The 23,243-nt window shown below is 34.0% G+C and overlaps 5 protein-coding genes and 1 long non-coding RNA gene across 12 annotated transcripts in view; 2 read left to right on the top strand and 4 right to left on the bottom strand.

Moving 5' to 3' along the window:
- The window catches only part of LOC116349492 (probable NADH dehydrogenase), a 13,591-nt gene extending 7,095 nt beyond the window's left edge, over positions 1-6,496 (top strand). The window contains exons 1-7 of one of the 3 annotated variants that reach the window (XM_031780968.1): positions 3,087-3,281; positions 4,142-4,238; positions 4,301-4,608; positions 4,729-5,085; positions 5,153-6,028; positions 6,085-6,186; positions 6,256-6,496. In XM_031780968.1, the coding sequence (XP_031636828.1) occupies positions 4,175-4,238; positions 4,301-4,608; positions 4,729-5,085; positions 5,153-5,965 (1,542 nt within the window). In that variant the 5' untranslated portion in view covers positions 3,087-3,281; positions 4,142-4,174 and the 3' untranslated portion in view covers positions 5,966-6,028; positions 6,085-6,186; positions 6,256-6,496. Of the gene's footprint in view, positions 1-3,086; positions 3,282-4,141; positions 4,239-4,300; positions 4,609-4,728; positions 5,086-5,152; positions 6,029-6,084; positions 6,191-6,255 lie in introns of those variants that run through there. The other 2 variants (XM_031780967.1, XM_031780969.1) reach the window with 2 other exon arrangements.
- Positions 1-9,083, bottom strand: part of LOC116349494 (acylpyruvase FAHD1, mitochondrial) — a 16,301-nt gene extending 7,218 nt beyond the window's left edge. Inside the window, exons 1-4 of one of the 2 annotated variants that reach the window (XM_031780973.1) lie at positions 8,847-9,083; positions 8,658-8,754; positions 8,448-8,594; positions 7,984-8,361 (exon numbers count right to left, since the gene is read on the bottom strand). In XM_031780973.1, the coding sequence (XP_031636833.1) occupies positions 8,011-8,361; positions 8,448-8,594; positions 8,658-8,754; positions 8,847-8,956 (705 nt within the window). In that variant the 5' untranslated portion in view covers positions 8,957-9,083 and the 3' untranslated portion in view covers positions 7,984-8,010. Of the gene's footprint in view, positions 1-7,830; positions 8,362-8,447; positions 8,595-8,657; positions 8,755-8,846 lie in introns of those variants that run through there. The other variant, XM_031780972.1, reaches the window with a different exon arrangement.
- Positions 7,062-7,915, top strand: LOC116349496. Its single transcript, XR_004201920.1, has 3 exons — positions 7,062-7,218; positions 7,296-7,614; positions 7,679-7,915. It is a non-coding gene; the product is annotated as an uncharacterized LOC116349496 (long non-coding RNA).
- Positions 9,084-9,509: 426 nt separating the features above from the next.
- On the bottom strand, positions 9,510-12,338 carry LOC116349486. 4 transcript variants are annotated; one of them, XM_031780959.1, is made up of 5 exons: positions 11,560-12,338; positions 10,364-11,481; positions 9,999-10,139; positions 9,674-9,878; positions 9,510-9,605 (listed from the first exon to the last, which is right to left on the bottom strand). In XM_031780959.1, exons 1-2 carry the CDS (start codon positions 11,878-11,880, stop codon positions 10,519-10,521), a joined length of 1,284 nt encoding a protein of 427 aa, XP_031636819.1. In that variant the 5' UTR covers positions 11,881-12,338; the 3' UTR covers positions 9,510-9,605; positions 9,674-9,878; positions 9,999-10,139; positions 10,364-10,518. The 4 variants fall into 4 exon arrangements, with proteins under 4 accessions (XP_031636819.1, XP_031636821.1, XP_031636818.1 ...); XM_031780961.1 differs by having other exon boundaries at positions 9,674-10,139; positions 10,364-10,595; positions 10,656-11,481; positions 11,560-12,334; XM_031780958.1 differs by having other exon boundaries at positions 9,674-10,139.
- A 3,051-nt stretch (positions 12,339-15,389) lies between these two features.
- Positions 15,390-19,541, bottom strand: LOC116349443 (putative elongator complex protein 1). The gene is made up of 4 exons (XM_031780856.1): positions 18,415-19,541; positions 16,429-18,342; positions 15,634-16,370; positions 15,390-15,551 (listed from the first exon to the last, which is right to left on the bottom strand). The coding sequence occupies exons 1-4, from the start codon at positions 19,467-19,469 to the stop codon at positions 15,487-15,489; spliced, it is 3,771 nt and encodes a 1,256-aa protein (XP_031636716.1). The 5' UTR covers positions 19,470-19,541; the 3' UTR covers positions 15,390-15,486.
- Positions 19,542-21,312: 1,771 nt separating this feature from the next.
- LOC116349444 (H/ACA ribonucleoprotein complex subunit 4) overlaps positions 21,313-23,243 on the bottom strand; it is a 3,565-nt gene continuing 1,634 nt past the window's right edge. The window contains exons 4-7 of the mRNA XM_031780857.1: positions 22,618-22,825; positions 22,202-22,525; positions 21,776-22,065; positions 21,313-21,570 (exon numbers count right to left, since the gene is read on the bottom strand). Coding sequence (XP_031636717.1) covers positions 21,331-21,570; positions 21,776-22,065; positions 22,202-22,525; positions 22,618-22,825 — 1,062 coding nt within the window. The 3' untranslated portion in view covers positions 21,313-21,330. The remainder of the gene's footprint in view (positions 21,571-21,775; positions 22,066-22,201; positions 22,526-22,617; positions 22,826-23,243) is intronic.

The following is a 23,243-nucleotide window of genomic DNA, read 5'->3' as shown; positions in this document are numbered from 1 at the left end:
TTTTTTTTTTGCCAAAAATCATGTCTCTAGAAAATCGTTAAAAAAATTTGTTTGAAGCTATATCAAACTACTTTCTTCGGCAAAGTTGTTGCCCAAAACAATACCTTTCCAACGGTATATCATATTCTTCGATATTTTTATATTTGAAATTTTTTTGGCCAAAAAACAAAACTATGCCCACTTTACACGGTCTTCCCTTAATTGTTGTTAAGATTTCATATTTCATACATCTAGACATTTTTGTGAAAATTCAAATTTTGGTACATTTGGCCGATTTTTGGTGGAATAGCCATCCAAAACGGTCGATATTTTATTCAATTTTGTTTGGCTAGTCACAGAGCATATTTACAGAGTCATTGGAGTACATTTTGGCCCATAAAATACTTCAAATGTTAAAAGTAACATTTTTTGTCATTTTTGGCCATATTCGCACTATCAAAGGCCATATCGTGAAGACAAGAATTTTTAGGGATATAAGCTATGCGGCATTTTATAGCTTGGACTTGGGCCTAAAAATCGGTGAAATTTTCAAGTGACCATGAAATGCTAGTTTTTGAGCTAATGACCATTATGTGTCCGGCCAAACGGTAACTTTTTGGTTTTTGGCCAATTTGGCCACTCCAACTTGAAATTTTTGGACCGCAAATGACTCCATTCGATAGCTCACTTCAAGACCTTTCCAATGATATGCATATGTCTGGGGGTGTAAAGTCATGGCGCTTCGGTGACCATAGGGAAAAAAGTCGAAAAGTGACTTTTAGAGGCCGGCCATGGCCATATCGAAAAGTGCCGGAACAAAAAAGTCTTAGTTTTTTGTGTACTTTAATCACAGAAAGTTTATAAAAGATCAAAAACAACTACGCAAAATTGCGCACAGACAGATATACCAAATAACTTTTATAGGAAAATCATAAGAAATTTTCAAAATGCGGAATTTTTCGAAAAGATTGATCGATTTTGACGGTTAGGGGGTCGTTGGAAAGGTATTGAGCTCTAGAATTCGATTGACGATGTTTCAGGGGTCGACGACCTCATTTAGTGCCATATAGATATCTATAGCCATAAAACTGAATTTTGACCCTTTTCTTGAAAGGACCATATTTTGAAGACAGGTGGACCGTTTTCAAACTTTGATATTTTTTCTTGATCTATAGCCCAAGGGCGTTCCAACCATACACCAATCGCGGCTAAAGGCCTTCCAGGCTAGAATTTGGAAATTACGTGTATATATAGCGAGTTCGACTTTTCAACACACTAATGTGGTTTCGTCACTCGCGCGAACTGCCGTCCGCTGTGATAACTATCTTACTAGTCTGATGTTATTTGTCCCAACTGTACATTTGCTTATTCATTTTTGATCAGTATTGTATATTTGATTTTCAGCCCCAAAGCCATGTGGGGGTTGAATTTTCAAAATCGTGATGGGGATGAGCACTAAATCCAAAAGTCGTTCAGAAAATGTGTGCCACTCAATAGCGGTGAAATTGGAATTAGTGCTCTCTTCGCAATCTTAAAAACGAAATTTCTTTTTAGGGGTTGAAATGGAAAAATAAAAAATAAAAGAAATTGTTATAACTAACAGAATTTTTTACAAAACTATTGAAAAAATGGTCTTAATCGCGGGCTCAAATTGGGCACAAATTTTTGACATCATTTGTCAAATCATTTTTTATCGATTTGGGGTAGTTAATTTTTTAACCCCAAATAAAATAAATTGAAGTAACTTTTATAGGGTGAAATGAAAATACTGACCAAAGGTACCAATCGAGAGCACAAATTGGGCACACATTTTTGGGCACACATTTCAAAAAGGGATGAATTTTTCAACCCCTGAAAAAGTCGATGTCCAGAAACCCTTCTTGATAGGGGATGACGGGAAAATATGTCCAATCTTGGGCACAAAGTTTTGGCATCATTAGATTTTTCTTTTTCGCCCCCAATCAAAATTTTGAAAAAACTGCCCCTTACCCCCGGAAAACCACATGCCATATTCATATCAACCCTTCGGGCACACATTTTTTTTCGACGGCACCAAATGGTACAAATTGGGCCCATTTTTTAAAATTCAATTCCAAAAAATTCTGTCGTAGATGTCCCCCTGGTGAAATACCACCAAAAAAAGGTCTTCACTTTTCGAATCAAAAACCCTAGCAAATTCGAATAATTTTCGCGAAAATTTCTCATCCAAATCACCCCTCTACCCCCGCCCCTCCGCACACTACTGGCTTAAATGTATAGGTACATATTGTTACTGTGTTCACTTGTTTATGTTTGAAGTGATATTGAAAAAACAACAAAAATTCGTGATTGAATTGCTGCTTCACGTAAAAACTTGGTTATCATCATTAATTTAACCGATTTATTGATTTTACAATTAAATATTAATTTGATTACTTTATTTTTGTACTTGTATGCAAAAAGAGTGATTAAAATCGGTGTAATATTAATTGATTTCAAATATAAAGACGGAGCTCGCCGAAACGTGTGTTCACTCGTCAACTCTTTCTCTTTTTTTCCTGGTAATATTATATATTAGACCTTGGTAATATTATATAAACCCGGGGTGCTCTTGGCATTTCGAGTCAGTCTGATGTCAATACACTAAGTCGTAACACACTTACGGATACTGTAGAGACTAGGAAAAGATATATTGTGAAATAGAATTTAAGAGTTTGAATAAAGACTTGGAAAATTTGTTCAACAGTAAATATCGTATTTTTCTTGAAACAAAAGTAATAAATTCTTGAAATCTCTTAGAAATATATGGACAATATCCCAAATTGCCTACAAAATACAAAAAATATTAATTACAATATTTATTGCAATTTGTTTAAATGTTTAACTTTTTCTAATAAGTGTTAAAGCTTGTTAGTGTCGCCATCTATTCGTAATACATACATATCATTTTCCGTGACATCCTTTGGTGTGGTTTACTCCCATTGTGTGTTATTTTGAATGAATAGATAAATATTGTTTTGAGTAAGAACGTATAAATGAAATTTATATTTTTATCAATATAAAATGAAAACTTATATGAAAAAGTATTTCACAAAGAATTCAATTTAATCATTCTGTGGCAATAATAATTGGTGTTAGGCAACATATTCGATGTTTGAAAAAAAAAATTCAATTTATCCATTGTATGATGAAATATGAGCACATTATGATGAAATCGGAATGAGTATACATTGAACAGTTTTTCTCATTGTAATCATCAGTCAAAAGCCCCTTGGTGTGCACTCCACTTTTGCGAGTGGTCAAAAAAGTCGTATATTTTTTAAGTAAGTAAAAGAAAGTTTTTCTCTACATTTCGTTATGTATTGATTTAAAAATGAATTCTAATAATGGAAATTATTTAATACAAAATATACTTTTCGCACGGAAGAAAACGAAAAGTCAATATAACTTTGAAATTGTAAAATTTGATAATTTTTTTTATAAATAATTGAATAATTTGAAAGTTAAAATCGATGTGAACTCTTTTGTTTACTCTTAACAGTTCGAAATTATCTGAATCAATGAAAAAGTGTAATTTTGTTAGTGTACAAAATGTTTTCGCAAGAAAATCGCAAATTTCACTGTCCGCATTTTGTGTTACCAACTACGTAATAATATTTTTACATTTTCAATCCGAGGTCGACGAAAATTTTACTTTAGAACAAATGAAATTTAAACTAAGAAAAAGAAATAAAATTTTTGAATAATTCAGTGGTTAAGAAGAAAAAACAAGTTTTAAAAAAATGAAACAAAATAAAGATTTTCTTGAAAAAAAAACGAAAAGAGATACGACTTTTGTTCATTGAATGAAATTATAGCTGTAGTCAAGTGTTGCAACTTTGCATAACATACCAACGGCACATCTCTTATTGTTTTTCCAGAAAAATCACTACTGATAGGCACTTGTGATATAGTTGGATTTTCTAATAAAATTATATATTACATAAATTTTATAAGTTGTAGCACTTTAAACTACAATTTCATTGAAAATTTATATCTCTTTTTGATTGAATAATTAGAATGAAAATGAAAAAAAAAATGAATTTTTGAATTGAAAGCTATATGTTCACGTTATATGTTCAGTGTATATTAATTACATCTTTTAGAAGTAAAAAGTTCGTGTAATTCTCATTTTTATTTGCAGCCGTAAAAAATAGCAGCAAAAACCAGTGTAAACATGTTTTCACTTAGTAAAAATAGAAAAATAGTGTCTACAATTCAGAAATCATTTCTCTCAAATGGTAAGCGAAAGTAACTTTTTAAAGACCACTTTTACGGACAATGGATTAATTTAAATTTATAGGAGGACGCCGATATTTATGGAATGAAATAGAACGTAATATTGAAGATAATAAAAATGTCAAAAGATATAATGAAATTGTCATACGAGGCTATGACACGCATTCAAAGAACCCCACAATCTTGACTCCAAGGAGTTCTCTCACTGTGCCCAAGATTCTGATCGTGGGTGGAGGCTACGCAGGTTTTTACGGCGCATGGGAGCTCGAAAAGCGCTTGCAAAAGGATGAAGCTGACGTGACTTTAGTCGATCCAGTGCCATATATGACATATCAGCCATTTCTTCCTGAAGTGGCAGCCGGCTCAATCGAGGTTTATATGTTTAATGTTCTTTTTAGTCAATAATACTATTTTACACAATATTAATATTTAGACAATTTTATTGTTTATTACCTATTGGTGTTTCTTGTGTTTGCTAATTAATTATTTTAGGCTCGCCATTCTGTTGTCGCGCATCGTCGTCATCTCAAACGGACAAATGTCATCACGGCCAAGGTCACGAATATCAATCATGCAAAGAAAGTTGCTACGATCACTCTGCCAGATTCTGATAATTCATATGAATTCGCATACGATCATGTAGTCATCACTGCTGGAGCTGTAACACGTACATTTCCGATTCCTGGTATAGCAGAGAACGCAATTGGTTTGAAGACAATCGAAGAGGCCGTGGCGATTCGTGATCGACTAATGTCAAACTTCGATAAAGCTGCAACTATGTCTCCTGGTCCCGAGCGTGACCGTTTATTGACTGTCATCGTCGTTGGTGGTGGTTTTGCTGGTATTGAGGTATTAAGCTATCGTTTGCAGTTATATATTCATTTAAATAATTCCGAATGAATTTTCTTGTCGATAGGTTTTTGCAGAGTTGCGCTCGATGGCTTCGTCAATCGTCGAAAAATATCCACAACTGAGATTTGACGATACACACTTTCATCTAATCGAGGCATCAGGCCGAATCATGCCCGAAGTTTCGCTACAAACTAGCGAGTGGGTGCTTGATGATCTCGAGAAGCGTGGCGCCAATGTACATCTATATACTCATTTAAAGAGTGCTGTTAATGGAAATGTCGAACTTTCAACTGGTGAAGTCATCGCAAGTGACCTAATCGTATGGACTGCTGGTGTCATGGCAAATCCAACCGTCGTACGTGGTGCTGATCTGCCTGTTGAAAAACGAGGTCGTATTCAAACACGAGCAGATCTACGCGTTGGCACATCAGAAAGGTTCATTGAAGGTGCTTGGGCGGCTGGTGACATTTCTGCTATTCCCGATTACTCTGGAGATGGAATCGATGGATACTGTGTACCAAATGCACAGCATGCTGTGCGACAAGGAAAGCTGCTCGCCAAAAATATCTGTGCAGTACTACGAGGGGAAGAGCCCATAAATTACTTTCATAAAAACGTTGGTGCTGTTGCTGGATTAGGTTTGTACAATGGTGTCTTCCAATCTGGTAATCTAACGCTCGTTGGTTTCATCGCATGGATAGTACATCGTGGCTACCACGGTCTCGCGATACCCACGATAGAACGCAAGTGGCGGGTTCTATGTGATTGGTGGAACAACTTTTGGCTTGGTCGCGATCTCGTAAACTTGAAGACAGTTCAAAGTCCACGATACATCTTTGAAGAATTCGCCGCCCGACCGAAGACTGTCGTGAAGTAACAGAATAAAATTAGAACTTTACAAGAAATTGCTTTTAGGATCAATGTTACATCACTAGAAGATGTAAGCTTTTGATCATTTTCACAAATTTATTGTATTAATGAAATATTTATTTTTAGCTCGACACCATTCAAAAACACATTTGAATGTGAATTGTATGGAATATAAAATATTTTGTAAGTTAAGTAATGGGATTGAAGCGTTTGAACTTATCACACGAAGTAGGTATGACAATTTAAGTAGCACACAATAGAAATTCCATTACATTAATTTCTTGTATTTTTTTTTAGAATTTTGATGATAAAGCGTTTCGTGTATGTGATGAAAATTCTTCGTTGTTACAATGAAAATGTGATGATTTTACAAATAAGATTAACAAGGACCGAAATAAAAGAACTTGCAATTATTTTGAATTGAGCATAGTAGTTGACACTACCCTCACTTGCTTTCTATATCACCTGTATATTTTTTTTGAGCTTCACGTTCCGAGCGACATCTCTATGTGCTTGGCATTGAACTCGCGATCCAAACGAGCACCAAAGGCAATTAAAACATTTTTTTTTTTGGTGCGAAAAAGTCAAAAATGTCAACTGATTTTGTGTGAAGAAAAACCATGTGATATGCAACGTCCTCGCAGTTAATTTCGATGACACAAACTGTGCAAAGTAATTTCAATTTACTTTCCATCACAAATTCACTAAATACAAATAATAAATCGGTTTTTGTTCAATTTACACGGTATATCTTTATCGAGCGTAAAATGACAGACGTCACAACAAATGATTCCGTATTCAAACTTCAAACAATTAACATTCTACACAAACTTTTTGTTCTAATTTTCATGAGCACATAGAGATGGCGCCATCATGCAGTTTTTGACATTATTTGCCATTGTAAGTGATGGTAGAGTTGACAACTCTTTTTTCATTGAATGAGTTTTTTCTTAAAATAAATAGTTTTTGTTTGATCAAGATCTAGTGACTCTGCTTAAAAATGGGATGAAATGTGGCAATTTGCTTACTGTGAAGTAGCTCTCACAAGGTGGATTAGCAATTCTTCTTATGTTTTTTTTTTTTTTCGAAAAAACATCCCGAGAACTATAATCCTAGGGGGAAATTGCGATATATATATTTGTAATTTATTGGTAAATATTCTTCATATGTAACATAAATCACATTTACGTCAAGAACAATTTTATGGAAAATGTTAACGCCGAACATTTGGCGGATAAGCAAAGCAACTGTGCCCGATAGGTAAGACACCAATATTGATTATCCTAATTACATTGCATTGACTTCGTTGTGCACAACATTTTACATGAAACAACAAGAGATGATGCTTTGGCTATTTTCGAAAAAAGCAACATGTTTTTTTTTGGCAAATAATAAAATGTCGATTGCAACAAAGAATACGACGCATTCATATGGTATGCAACGTTAGATGAGAAATTTGTCGCCAATGATGTGATGCCACAATTGGAGAATATCGGTCCAAAATCGTTAAAAATCGGCTTGTTGGAGCGAGAAATGCAAGGCGGTGACATCTTACCAGATCAGAAAAATCACGTCAAACTATTGTAATTTTATCACCTTACTCCATTGAATATTTTGATAAGCTGAAGCAACGCGAATCAAAGGGTCAACACTCGGGTAAATTTTTAACAGATCTTCAGTTATCTACTTGTGGTATCTATGTCTTTTTTTTAATTTACAGACAAGGGAGACATAGGGCGTATCAAAAAATTTCAATCGGAAATAAGTGCATATTTAACTGCCAACATCAATTGCATTAGGGTGAAGAACGCTTTTTCGATAAACTCCGTTTGGCAATTGCACATTCAAAATATTTCAAACAGTTAAACATGATTTGGTTTTGTTTAATTTTTATTTGGAAATCGTTTAAGTAACAAATGTTAGAATATTTTTTAGTCGTTTTATATCAGTAGAAGTTAAGACGTGATTTTGTTGACTGTTCATTGATTTTCAAATTTAAGTTTTTATATTTAAACAAAGCGAAACCAATTGAAACAAATGAAATAAAGAAAATTAAGATTTTACGTTGAACGTCATTTTTACAATTTCACATCCTGACTCACTAAGGCCCGCTTGGAGAACATCGCCAGCACGAATTTGAGATGCACCGTCTGGTGTTCCAGTCATAATAAGGTCGCATGGTTCCAAAGTCATGTATTTTGATAAGTATGAGATTAGTTCGAACGAATTGTAAATTAAATCTTTTGTATTGCCCGTTTGACGTCGAACACCATTTACATTCAAATACAAATCGAGATTATGTAAGTCTTTCACTTCATTCAATGCAATGAATCTGGACACTGGATTGGCGGTATCAAATCCTTTGCCCATGCTCCACGGAAATCCATTTTTTCGTGCTTCATTCTGTAAAAAAAAACATCAAATACAATATCGAACACATTTGTAGAACTAAATGAGTATCAAAATAATTCGGGAATTGTTTAACGCACCAATTCACAAAAGGCTGAGAGATCTAAACCCAAACAGTATCCTCCAATGTACTGGTGTGCTTCCTCTACGGATACGTCCTTACATTTTTTGCCAATGATAACGCCAAGCTCAACTTCATGTTTGACTAGAGTCAACACTTCGGGAATCTAAAATTTGGTCATAAACTATCAAATTCCATTGCAAACATTCAATAATGCTTTCATTCTTACAACAATATCTTGACCCTCAGTAATATATGAGCTGATTGGCTTTAGAAACATTACCGGAGCTTCAGGTTTTTTAACATTTGGATTGCTCAAAATGTCACTGTAATCGAAGCGATAAAATGTATTTTATTTCAAATTATTATAATTATTGGTTTTCTAGAAATGTTTATACAACTAATGAAATTAAATTACGTATAATTCAGAGCTGCACCGAGAATTTTCTTTCCATTTTTTGTAAAATCTTCCATTTTTAATAATGAATTTGGTTTAAAAAGAAAGAATCTACTGAACCGACCGAACATTTTTCAACGACATATATTTACAATCTCGTCAAAGTAAAGCAATTAGAACAATCAACCACAGTCATATAGATAAGAAAGATCAGCTGTTGACGACACTTACAGATAATAAATTAAAGATTGTACAATATTGCTTTGCTTTTGGCAGTTTGATAATCAACATGAATTTAAATAAATATTATGCCAATGAACAAAGCGTTATAGGAAAATGGTTAAAGCATTCGGTTTGAACTCGATTGAAGTAGAGTGAAATTCATAAACATGTTTTTCCGATTTCGTGTTTTGAAGAAAAGATCTAAATTTTTATAAAACGGATTTTTATTAAATTTACACAATTCAACAATTTCAAAACCAAACTAAATTATTTAAATTGTTATAACTCTTGAAAAACTCTTATTTGATGTAACAATTTTGAAAAAGTAAAAAAATCTTATTGATTTCCATTGATCTAACGTGTAAATGAATGTCAAAATTTAGAGTGCACCACACACCCGTTTGCACTCATTTTCAGTATCGAAAAAATCTTCGTCGCCAGAACAATCGCCTAATTTTTTTGATTCACAACGATTGGTATTTTTGTTGTAAAAAAACTTCTCCTCTTTCAGTTGACACAATCCATTTTGCTGGCGGGCATTACATCGGTCGTCAGTAGCTTTTTAATTTTGGTTAAAATAAAACATTTCCGTTATATTTGTAATGATATAGTTTAATGAATATTACCTGATACAGAGCAAACAGCTACCAAAACAGCAAAGATGAGGAAAATATAAAATTCTTTCATTTTGATTTGATTGTAACAGTGCCGAGATGAGCAAATAACTATTCAAAACGAAATGAGATACACTTCGTTTTATGCCATGTTTGCTCTTATCATAATTTTTAAATTCCTCTCACCTAGACTCTGTTCGAATAAAATGCATATGACCTGTAGGTCATTTTCACAATACTTATTATTAGTAAACAAGTAAAATCGACAGTATCAATATTGGCTATCAAGGGACGAGAGTAAATAGCACCTCACTTGAGTAATAATAGCCGGTCATACCTTCCTTTTGGTGTGATGGTTGGGAGTAATGTGTGTTTCATTTTAACGCTAGAATATTGTGTAATGGGAACTTTTTGGCATGAGAAAACCGAGAGACATTTCCTTTGCAAAATATTATAATATATGAATTTTATTCAATCCCTATCAGTGTACCCAGCAAACAATTGATAGGGCAAATGTATCCATTATGAAGCACATATTGACGGTCGTTTTCGGGGTTAGATTCGTGTGTAGTTTCAGTCATTTCCATAGGTTTGGCATGGTGGAACATTCAGGTGTGAAAACATGGAAAAAGGGAAAGACAACCATTAATATCAGTTGAACTGGGTATAAAATGATTTTTTTAAATTAAAAACTTTACTCACCTACGGGCACTCCCCCTCCGTACAATGTTGTACTATTGTACAACTAGACCACAAGACTTTATATAGTCTGTTCATGTCTAGCTAAGCTAACTATAATAATTAAAATATTTTATTTTATGTAATTTTTTGAATGTATGATTAATTGATGATGTTTGTTAGTTGACATTGTTGTTGTAGTCCGGCGGTCTTAACAATGAAACTGGCAATGGTACATCAAAGATCCGGCAAAGTCCTATGTAATTTAAAGCAAATACATTAAATAATGAATATTCTGTTTCCAATTGATTCATACCTTTGAGCATAATGCATTTTGCTGCAACAATATCTCGGTGCCAAGTAACTGTTTGTGGAACAACATCATCATCATCAACATTTAATGGCCAATTTTTGTAGGTAACTTTAACCTTTGAGATTAAACGCCCAGTCCGAATTTTTTCGTTCACAGCCTCACGATTGCCATCGATAATTTGTCGCTTAATAATTGCACGTTTTCTTCTCAAAACACGTCTGTTGACCGTTGACACAATGATATCTGGCAGTCCAGCGACTGAATCTGGCAGGCCATCAATCTTTTTCGCTCTACAATCGTAGCACACTTTAAATCGATCATCTTTTGTGTGCCTTGGAAAACGTTCCTGACAATTCGCGCATGTTTGTGATGTTCCCCATTCATCTTGCATTTCAACTTCTGAATGTCCAAGTTTCTTAATGCTCACACGAAACTTACGCGATCCCGGACATCTTTTACGCTTTTTTATTCCAAACGGTCGATCGGGTTTCATCGCCCAAGCACCAAATTGAACCAACGACGGTTTGTTGTTTGTCACACGCACGGCGATTTGATCATTTACTCTGGTCGAGCGAATGTGATGGTCTAAATCCAGTCGTGCATATTCACGCGTCGCATAAGCTGCCATTCCTTTTCGTAACATTTTAATGCGATATTCAATGTATGATTTCCATGTTGAATTACGTGGTGATGGTGGACGATATGGGTAGGTTTTGAGATGTTCCTTCTCTTCGATATCAAACCATCCAGCCAACTTTTTCGCTTCTTTGTCTCGTTTTTTCTGCTGAGTTTCCCAATGAAAACGCTGGTTTGGTATTATAATGTTTTCCTTCAAAATGCAAAATGATACAAAAAACTATGAGTTTCTATTCAAAACCATTTCAAATTACATTTCAAAATATCTTACCTCAACAGCCGGCTCATCAGGTGTTTTTTGAATGTTGCGACGCACTACAGTTAACCACGATTTTTCATTCGGATCGATTCCAATGATGTATTTCTTGCCAATGAGTTTTTCCGGCCCCCGATTCGCTTGGGTTGTTTGCTGTGGTCGTTGTTGTCGCTGTGGTTTCTTGTACATTATGGATATTGAAACACTATCGGTCAAAATCTGATGATGGAATGGTTTCGATTTGCCCAATTTATTTATTTTACCGACATCGAACAACATATTCCATAGACCTGATCGATCAGTTTGGGTGTAGTACTTTAAATTTCTCTTATTCATCCGGTTGGTCTACGTATTGAGAAAAGAAGGCACCAAATCAAGCTCGTTTACAATTTTATAATACAAGTCCTTAATGTCCAATCGCACGTTTTTCAAATGGTAGTCGCATAATGGTATAAGAGCAAAACTGCTTATTTTTGGTGGTCGATTGATTGTTGGCTCTTGAAAGTTCGGATTGTTACGAAACATTTCATGAATGGTATACCATTGTTCGGCATGACTGTGATACACTTCTATTTGCCGTTGCATTTGACCGAACAACCACAGTGATTCAAACCAACGATATTTTGCGAAAAATTTCATACTCACTGTTCCCGACCATCCAATTTCAGTCAAATCTCTCATTAAAATATTGAATTTTTCAACGCGTTGTGGATCCACATTATTACCATTATTACCATTTGTTAAATTCTTAAATCGATATGAAAACTCTTTGGCATTTCTGATGTCGATGTTATCAAATCTTGAGCCATTGTTGAATCGATTGCGATACCAACAACGCATTCGAAAAAAATTCTCAAGTCGTTTTTCACACCATGTGTTGGTATTGATTTGAATGTTTGTGATATATTGTTTATAAAAATATCTTAAACCATTTCCCAACTTTTCATCATCTGGCCATCGGAACTGTTCTTCACTGTTTCTTTCTACCATGAAACGAAACTCGGGCAATATCCGATATCGACTATTAATATTGTTAACGTGTTGGTTTAATACCGCTCTGAAACAATCGGCAATGAACAGGCTTGGATGTGGTTTCAAAAAAAATGCACGATCGTCATTATCAAGTGCTTCATTCAAAATAAAAAGAATAGAAAGTGATGCCAATGCTGCCACTTCTGTCATTTGAACACTGCGCTCGAATAGCATTTTGGTCACAACTTCTCCAACTCTTTCAATCCGTTCATGTTGTTGTCGCAGGATTGTTTGAAGTCCACATTTTATTACAACGTATTTGCTTTCTTCTGGTTGATTATCATCGAGCTCGTCGTCATCCATGTCTTTTTCTGTTCATTCTCAAAAAACTGATCAAATTATTCGAAAATAAAAAATAGACACAAATTTAGAAAAAAAATGCAACAAAAAAAGCATAGATTACGAATAAAATGAGATCACAATTTAAATGACAATCACTTATATCACAATTCAAATTAATCACTTCTTACCTCAACGATGTCACTCTGTATTCTGATTCAAATGATGAAATGTTTTCCAATATTCCGCAGATGAAAATTTTGTTGGAATATTCACCGTCAATTTTATGAATGCTTTCTTATTTTGAAATAACAACAGAGACAATCTCAAAACCAACAGTGAATTTATCCGTTTAACATCGAACAAACAAAATCATTGGAACAAATGTTAGCCAAAAATGACGACAAACAAATTGTTTCATACTCTAATATAAACACTCACACATAATTCTCAAGAATTCATTTTACAAGCAAAGCACAATTTGTAACAAACAAAAAATGAGAACACACTCATATCACAATTCAAATGAATAACTTCTTATACTATATAACGCTGTGTCCTGATTAAAACGATGAAAATGTTTTTTTTTATTTTGAAATGAAAACAAAGACTGTCACAAAACGGACTGTGAATCTTTCCATTTGACATCGAGTGACTTCTACAGTTACGTTCCAAACACACTAAACCGTTGCTAAAATGACGATAAACAAAAAATGAATCTCATGTACAAGAATTCCATTTATTAATCACTGAATTTTGTTTTTTTTTTTTCAACACAATGGCAACTTAACCATAATTACTTACCTTATTCTTAACAATAACTTCAAAATATTTTGATGCGAAAAAATCCCTATTTAGTTCGGTGCCGGAATTATAATTTCATACATTGTTCAAAGAAATTAATTGATACGATGCAATGTTTACGAAGCACATTTTGAATGTAATCAGAAAAATCGGCTTCGATATGATACACACCAATACACACAGCTACCAACTGTCAAATGTCGTACACATTCAAACATGTTTCGAATTCGAAATTCGAATTTGAATTATGAAATAAAAAAAATAAAAAAATGTTTCTGAAACTAAAATCAAATCAAACAAATCTAAAAAAAAGGTACATTTATAAATGTATTTCACAGTCACTTGAAATTCCTACGCAATGTTTTTTTTTATTCATGCACAATCGAAACACACACAGAGAGAAGAGAGTAAGATTTGTATTTTCATCCTCTTTTTTTTTCCGGTTTGTTTTTCAAATTTTATTTGCTTAAAATCAATCGTATGAATACGATATTATGAACTCAACGAGTTTATGTTATTTACATTTGTTTACATTGTATTGCCGCTACAGTTTCTTAGAATATAATAACAAAAAGAAAAACAATCGAAACACACAGAAGATGTTGTTGTGTATCGCAACACGAAAAAGCCGAAAAAGTGGTTCACATTATGCCTATATTCTACCTTCCATTTGACACGAAAATTGCCACAAAAATGGGTTAAAGCGTTACATTTTTTAACGTTAAAATGTCCTAAAAACGTTACATATTTGTCCGTTGGGTAACATTGACCTTGAAAAGTATTTTTCTATGCATATAAATAGAGTTTTAAAATGTAATTCTAGAAGTTTCATTGCGAATTTTCATGTATTTATATTCATGATTTATTGTTGAGAAAAAAAAATTGAATCGGCTCAGAATTAAAATTGAAACAAAAAAAAGTACGAGACATATTTTTCGATGTTGTATTTATTTGTTGTTTGTACTGGGAATAACGTATAAAAAGAGACAATATTAAGCCACCTGCAAAATATAATAATTGATGACAACTGAAATATCAATGTTTTCTGTAATATTTAAATTAATGTCCTACGAATATTGGTTCATTTTCTATTTGTATTAAACATATTCAATAAATACAAAACGAATGCGCAGATGTTTGTGTAAATATTCGCAGTATGTAAATGACACGAGATGAACCTTGTCCATTTAAGACCGTCTTTAGTCACCGTCAGATGGGTTTTTGGTGTTGAATTTGAGGCTGCATTAAGCATTTTTCGTCATTTTTTAAATTGTTAAAGAAAATAGAACTAATTTAACTTAATTTTTTTTTAATATGTTGATATTACTTGTGCTCCTTTGTTTAACCCAAGGTTTAACGATAATGTTTCCATGTTATGTGGTCTCATTGCCTCAATATACTTATTTTTCGGGTGGATTTGACGGGCCGGTAACTCAGTGGAATCCCAACAGTAGATACATCGAGTCACCTGTTGCCATCGAACCACCTAGTATTGATTTTCCCATGGCATTTGGATTGCAGCCTGGTGATGAGACACCAATTAAACTCTCAAATGAAGATTCAGATAAAATATCTCCATCGGATGGAGACACTACACCTCAGGACAACAAAAATACAATTTCTTCAATACTTACTTTTATTCAAGCAGCACTAAGTGATATCCACGAAGTGTGTCAAAGAGTAATGAACTTAGAAAAAAATTTCCAGAATTTACAAGACTTTTTCAATGATTCAGCTAAAGAAAATTAATAATTTTGTATTCAAATATTTTTCAACATTTATTTTAAGAACATAAATCAAATTTGAAATTTCATTCAATAGCATATCTTATTTGAGAATTTCTAATTGCCAGTCAATGAGTGTTAATATTGGTTTTGCTCTTTGATGCGGTTCTGTAAAAATAAAATTTAAAGAAAATGTTCCAATAAATAATCGAATTACAAAAATAAATTAAATTGAAGAAAATCTGCTTACTTATCATGGCATAGTGTTGTTCCTTTTGAACTCGAACATAATCCATATATTCTTCGACTTTTATTTCACCAGATACCATCATTTCAGGTAACCAAATCACATCCAATGATCGTTTAATATCTTCCAACAGCTCATTGAATATTTTCTGGACTTCGATGCCAATACCATCCAACTGACAATCGACCAAAGACTTAAGGAGTTCATGAATGTGTTGTTGTTGTGCGAATATGTTGAGAACCATTGTATAAATAACATCGATCAAGGCAATATCTTCAAAAGGATTGCCTTCTTTCAAACTCAGTAGTTTTCGTTCATGCTTTCGTTTGCTTCTGCTCGATCTAAACGATTTTGCTGTGCCTCTTGAACCACCCGTAAATCGCGATGAGTTCATACTTGTTGTGTCTGAAAACATATCGCAGTCATCATCGTCTACATCGCCATTCAACAATTTTTCAGCTTTTTCCTTGCGAATTGTTTGCAATCGAGCAACAAATTTGCTGAATTGCAATTGATCGCCATGGATTTTTTCAATTGTTTTACGTGCAAAGTCAAATAAATGATTTCGAATGAATTCATCCTGTGATTCGGGTAAGCCACTTGATTCCAAGATTGCTTTTTGATAAAATTTTCCATCGCAAAGAACTTGTATGTATTCGATACTATTTGGATTAAAGAAACGCACCAATTCAGCTGCATCAGCAAATCTATTGTTCTCCTTGAGAGCTGGCAATAGTGACCTAAAAGCAAACATATAATTTATCATAAAACCAAGCTGTAGTTTTGCATCATAATTACCTGCACAGATTTTCCGTTTCTTCCTTCGAATACGAAGATTTTCTGGCCAACCGTAAGCATTTCTTCCAATCCAATGTGTGTTTGGCTGATAAAACGGCTTGTTTAAAATCTGCCGTCGAATCTCCTCCTCGTTCGTACATCAAAGTGGCTTCGTAGAATGCGCCTTTCGATCGCAAAAAGTCGGCATATTGAATCACAATATCATTGTAACATTCGTCAGATGGTTTAAATAGTCGTAGTGCTTGTGTGTAGAGATTATGTTTTTCAATCAACTCCAGACATTCTTCTAGCTTTTCAACGCCACATTTCACGATATGTTCCAATGCTTTACTGTATCTCTTTAGATGATTGTCAATTCGATATTTGCGATAATTTTCCTCCAATTGTTTCAGTTCATTCAAAAATGGTAAATATTCTTTTGGATCTTTTTGTGATTTTTGCGCAACAAATAGTACCAAATCAAAATCATACATTCCCAATGCTACATCATACAAATCATTCACATTGACCAAATACAGTAAGTATTTCAATGCTTCTTGTGCAGTAACTGTTGTCTTTCGACCATCAACTGGATTGAGTTCAATTTGTCGCACGGCCCATAGAATTTCCAAAGCTTTTTCGAGATTCTTTCGCTTAACGTGTGCTGTTATCATTGGAAGTAAATATTTTACCGTCGAATCCTGTTCAAACACATTACAGAACTGTTCACAAATGACATCCACTTTATATGCATATACTGTTGCAAATGTTCGATTCTTGAGATGTCGATAGTTACTGGCATACATTGTGACAGTGACGTCTTCGTTCAAAAGATCCGACAAAAATAGATTGAGCCATTGAATATTATCAATGTCTGCAATAAATTCGGGTATGTGAGACAAAAATTTAATGGGATTGTGATCAGCCAAAAGATTTAAGTTGATACGTTGTTTACGCAACAAATCAAAGGCTTTGCGATAGGAATGTGCATCAAGGAGTTCAGCAATAATAACTAATGAAAGTACTCGAGGTTGTATTGTTTCCAAATTTCCACGAGGCATTTGCAAGACGGTACGTGAATCATGTGGTACCGATGTCACCAATCGACCACCTCGTTCAATACGACGTTCGTTGATCACATCCTTCCCATCCAATCGAATGAATTTCAATTGATCAAGCGTGGTAAAGAGCAGGAACTGTTCGGTTAACAAAAATGACGTAACATCTGAAGCAACTTTCTCTCCATCTACATAAAGATTTTGCTGCGTTTTCAATGCAATCACTTTTATTTCACCATGTATCGTGCTACAGTCGATTCTTTCACAGAAACTGCTCACATCAAACAGGAATTGTGGTTCCTGAAGTTTTGATTCCAAAATTTCGATGGATTCAAATTTACCACAAGTTAATTGGTAAATGATTTTTGAACTTTTGTTACATACAACTATGTTTCCAATGATACCATCGATTGACTGTGTGCTTACGATGTTGACTTGTCCTTCACGCAACTCAGAAAGTGACAAAACTGTTGCGTTATCTTTGGTATAACAAAATATGACATGTAATTCATTCAACCAAGTCCAATGCTGATTGAATAATGGAATATGGTCGCCCTGTGCGATTTTATAGCTTTGAATAAGTTTGCTGCCCTCAAGTAAATTAAGATTACGCTCGGGATTACGCTCAAATGTACATTCAAATGTTGAAAATGTATTCGTAGTGTCAACGATAAAGAATCGATTTGAATCGGTTGACTGACGTATGAATCCGGCATAATTTATAGGTGATGAATGAACCAAAGTAGATCCACACATTGGTGGAGGAATCACAGCACCACGGAAGTTTGTTAACAAGAGATTATTACGATCGATAACAGCAACAAGAGCTTGATCATCATCTGTGAAGCCAGTTGAGCGTACAATTGAATGATCCCAACTACCAAAGTAAATTAAAACATATTATTAAATGCATATGAGTAATGAAATTCTGTTTCAAACAAAAACTCACCGATAAACTGAATACTGTAGACTTTGTTCGATCACATGTAATGATTTTCCTTCCAAATAATTGTTATCCCATTGAATCGCTTTGCATTTACCATTAAAATGCAATGTTTGTTTTTGGTACCAATGATAGTTGCAAATGGTGTACAAATAAATCGTCGAACCGGTTGCATGTTCTGTGTAAATGGCCAAAATGTCTGAATCGCCACTCCAGAGTAATTTTTCGACCACCTCTTCTTCTTTTTTAAACGGCAGCACAATCTCTCGATGTCTCAATCCATTTTTCTCAAACAATGCAATTGTGTATTTATTTGGAAGAACATGCGGTATCGCAATCCAATTACCAGTTGGTCTCCAATCGATGACTGCATCAAGACCGGCCAATTTTTCCGAGGTATATTTCAATTTACCTTCTTTGTCAAATACCTTGAACATTCGTTCCGTTTTACCGACAAAACTAATGGCAAAATATTCATCGTCACCACGCCACACAATCGAAATACGTTGATCGAGTACGCGAACATCTTCGACAGCAATTTCAGCTGGTTTTTTATGTGCAGCTTGTTTACCTTCAGTGCCATGAAATTGTGTTTCTTTCTTACCCCATCCAACATTGATAAAAGCCTCATCGCCGAAATTCTCATCCAATAGATTCACCTCAGCAATTGGATCATATGCACTGTTCATGACAACAAGTGAATTGGCTTGTGTTACAAATACAACCACCTCTTGATCATTCGACCATGACATCGCCTTCAAGCCACCTTCACAAAATGTTACCGACTCATCACTTGACTGATGCAAATTATAAACAATAACTTCACCAGCCGCTGTTGCCACACACAATTCATTGTTTAGCGATAGATGTTCGAAACCAACAATTTCATTTTGAAGCGGTGTTATTACGTTTATTTGTTTTTTCGACCAATCAAAACTTAACAATTCATCGTTTGATGCAATAAATGTTGTGCCAGCATTTTCTGTATTCAAATTCATGTAATTCACATTGTTCACGTCTAATTGAGCCGTTCGGCTGTAAAGTAGCTCAAGATTTTTCATTTTCTTGTATAAAAATTGTGCTTACGGTAAAATAAAATAACAAATACGCATTACACGTGCTTGAATACAACTGCACACTAAATGACAGCTAAGTGTTAGCTCAAATGTGTCAAATTGGTTATTTTGACAGTTCGGTCTTCTAGTGGAGAGGGATTTGAGATTGACGCAATTCATGAACAAAGAAATACTTGAAAGACAATGTAACCTTATTTTGTTTCTCTTTTTATTTTTATACGATTGTAAATATTTTAAATCGGATTTTGTTAATATTATTTGTTATCTAACTAATGATTATCTGATAGACAACAATTTTTATGACTGAAATGGTTTTAAAAATATTTTGAATTCTCAATGGATATTCAATTATTCATACAAAGTTAGAGATATAAATATGACAAATGATAAAATGGATTTTGGCTAAAACCAGTCAAAATGAAAGATATTGCGTTTTATAAAAATCTTCACAGCATTATCTTTGAAATGAAAGAATGATTGAGTATCACGTTTGCGAGCGTTTGATTTGGGAGTTATTGTTTTCCATTTGAATTCCCTTAGCTTACGGTTGGCGCAATTTCAGTAACGTCGAGATCCTTGGTTCAAGATCCTATTTAAAGATTCAAATTTATATAAAATTTTTGAATATAAAAGATAATATAATAAGAATAATTCCATGCCAAGCTTTCGAACTTACTCCAACATAACGTGGGTGTGTTTTTTTCGTTCTTTCGGCTTATATTTTGACCAAAATAAAATTGCATTGATCAAATCACTTTTTTTCATTTCGTCATAAATCAGCATGGGCAACAAATCAAACAATTCACACGATGTCATTTCAATAAATTCGTCCGAGGTAAACACTTTTTCAAAATTCACATCGATGAATGCAGCCGACAACTGAATGAGATAATCCATTTTATGTTTTTTGGCAAACAGTATCATGTCGATGCAATTGTTAACAGTTAATTTTCCGCCCAAATATTTGCTGCAATTCTTGATGAGGTTATCATATCGTCGCTGTAAACTACGTAAATTGCATTGTCGGCCATAACGAATAGAGCTCAATTTTGTAGTACTGCTTTTCATTGTTTTACATTAAGTTTTCGTTCTGTTATTAGAGCAAAGTATAGCTTTAACACGTGTCGTGCAATTTATATTCTACATTTTTTCATTTACCTGATTATAATGTAATCCACACCTTTGAAAAAGGTTCGTATTTGCTTAGATATTAAAATTACATCCGATTAGACAAACTTTCACGAAATTTCTATAAGGTAAGTAGAGCGAAAGCAAATGCTGTGTTTGTGCAATAAACACGTATGTTTCGATTGTGCGACTTTTGACATTTGTTATTATGAAAAACAATGCAAAAAATGTATGGTTACAATGCGTTATTCGCGTAATTTAACAATAAGCGGTTAATATGAAATTCAGTATTGATATTCAGAAAGAATGGCGTATTTTCATTGTGTTTAATTTCTGGATTTTGTACAAAAACAAACAGATTTTTATTTATTATTTTTTTTTTTTGTTTATTTATTCTAATTTTGTTTGGACTTAAGCTACTGTGAAAATAAATTTTCTCTTAATAACTAATAAGTGTTCGTAAACTTTACGAATATACTTTTTTTTTAATAAACTACCGAGGTATTTTTCATAAATGCCTGAATTTTATGAAATAAAATCCAAAAAAAAAATGTTTAATTTTGTTTGCGTTAATAAAAAAAATCAATTTTAAATGACATTGAAAGCACTCGTTCTTCTAAAATTGTACAAAATATAAAAATACAAATGTAGAAACGTCCAAGGCTTGCCGATATAAAACAATTGAAAAGAAGGAAATCAATTTGAATGCAAATGAAATTTATTCATCGGTTTTTTCCTTATTTTTATCTTTCTTTTTCTTCTTCTTTTTCTCTTTCTTCGAAGCTTCATCATCTTCAGCCGCTGGTTCGGCGGCAGGTGTTTCAGCTACTTCTTCGCCAGCCTCAAGGTCCTTCTTTCGCTTCTTCTTCTTTTTCTTTTCAACTTTATCGGATTCGCTGACAGCCGTTGTGTCCAGTGTCGTTTCTGGGTCCGAATTTGTACCAATGCTTAATTTACGCTGAAAGTAATAAAATGAAAAAAAGTGATAAGTCTTTTTATTTCTGGATTTGAACTGTGATAAAATAAGTTATTTGGAAAATTGTAAAATCAGTAAGACCAATCGATATATTAATCATAACAACTCATTTAAATAACACTATAGGTGTGTTCATCATGAAATCAAGCATTTTTTCCACTCAAAATACAATTTAAATTTGACTTACTTTGTCGGCTTTTTTTATTTCTGTACTGTCAACGGGTTCTGTTTTTACAGCACCATTGCTGAGTGCACTATAATCAACATAGCCAGTAAGCCATTCGGCTGGTGTATTTTCATTTGGACGTCCATATTTATCCAATTTACCGGCAGCAACAAGTGATTTCTTTTGTGATGCTTTCGGACCAAGACCCCATTTACGTGGATACAAATCACGATCCATGATAACACGCTTGATCTTTGCGCACACACCATGATCACAACTTGACATTGTGGCTGTGGTCATTTGAGCGATTGCTGTGCGAAGGAGAAACATAAGTATGAAAACGTTAAAAATGATTGAATATTTTCTAATTATAGTTTATGATGACTATTTTTTTTTGTTCATTGGACATATAGTAAAATAATACTGTTTTGAAAAGAAAAACCTTACCCAATGCAATAGCTTCTCCTTTTGTAGAAATAATGACAATTTCTTCATCGATTTCAATGCCATCCTCATACCGGAGCACACCAGGCAACATAATTTTGGCACCATAACATACAGCATTGACTGAGCTGTCTTTCATGACAATACGCTTGTGACGAACGAGCAAACCTTCGAGTGGCATTACAACTCTTCTTAATAGACTTTCATCTTTATGATTTTCATATAGATACATGGCATCCAATACATCATGCATAGTTGTTAGGCCATCCTTCTCTGAAACGATACCAGAACGCACTCGGCGAAGTTCCAACATTTGACCACCAACACCTGAGAAAAGAAAAAGGGAGCAGAATAATATTTTAGTAAATGGAATTTTTTTTTTATTGTGGTAGAAAATAGAAATTCGTTCGAAAACTCACCCAAAATCAGTCCAAGATGTACGCACATTGTTCGAATGTATGATCCAGCCTCGCAGCTAACCCAGAAAACGCCCATATTTCTTTCGGTGTCATAATCCAAAAGTTTGCTATCATAGACGCTACGAACACGAAGCTGTCTCTTCACGGCCGATATTAGTGGTGGACGTTGAAAGAGAGCACCACGCAATTTTTCCAAACCTTGCTTAACCTTGGCGACAGACTCAACAGCTGAATGCAGTTTAAATACAGCAACGTACTCTTTTCCAGCGCTTTGTTGTGATTTCGCCAAACGATTGTTCTGTTGTCGAATGCTTTGCTTGGTATTTTCCGCAACAGAGCAAAGCATTCGACAATTATGCCAATGAAATAGCTTCGACTAAGATCCGTATCGAGTAATTCGGAATTATCAATGACTTCGGTTATAGTAGCCTGAGCTGATTCAGCTGGCTGAAAATATCTTGGATAGGTAGTCAATTTCCGGTCGATGTCAATTTTCGAAAAATCGTATATACTACTAAAATGTACTAATTATGTACAATTATGTACAACAATTTTTATGATTATGTACCAACAAAATTTTTTCAGAATTTGGATTTTTAAAAATTGAAAATATCAAAACCCGGAAA

The sequence above is a fragment of the Contarinia nasturtii genome, unplaced genomic scaffold (genome assembly GCF_009176525.2).
Source record: "Contarinia nasturtii isolate CC-2019 unplaced genomic scaffold, AAFC_CNas_1.1 Cnas_scaffold_2864, whole genome shotgun sequence".
NCBI lineage: Eukaryota > Metazoa > Arthropoda > Insecta > Diptera > Cecidomyiidae > Contarinia > Contarinia nasturtii.
This window is presented reverse-complemented; position numbering and strand designations above follow the sequence as displayed.

What these genes read in the sequence shown, in the direction of transcription:
- LOC116349486 (XM_031780958.1), bottom strand. Translation starts at nt 11,880, where the DNA reads ATGAATAAGAGAAATTTAAAGTACTACACCCAAACTGATCGATCAGGT. An exon ending in CTGATGAGCCGGCTGTTGAG is followed by an intron (nt 11,482 to 11,559) that starts GTAAGATATTTT and finishes TGCATTTTGAAG; the next exon opens with GAAAACATTATAATACCAAA.
- LOC116349443 (XM_031780856.1), bottom strand. Translation starts at nt 19,469, where the DNA reads ATGAAAAATCTTGAGCTACTTTACAGCCGAACGGCTCAATTAGACGTG. An exon ending in CTACAGTATTCAGTTTATCG is followed by an intron (nt 18,343 to 18,414) that starts GTGAGTTTTTGT and finishes TTACTTTGGTAG; the next exon opens with TTGGGATCATTCAATTGTAC. An exon ending in GAAACGGAAAATCTGTGCAG is followed by an intron (nt 16,371 to 16,428) that starts GTAATTATGATG and finishes GTTTGCTTTTAG; the next exon opens with GTCACTATTGCCAGCTCTCA.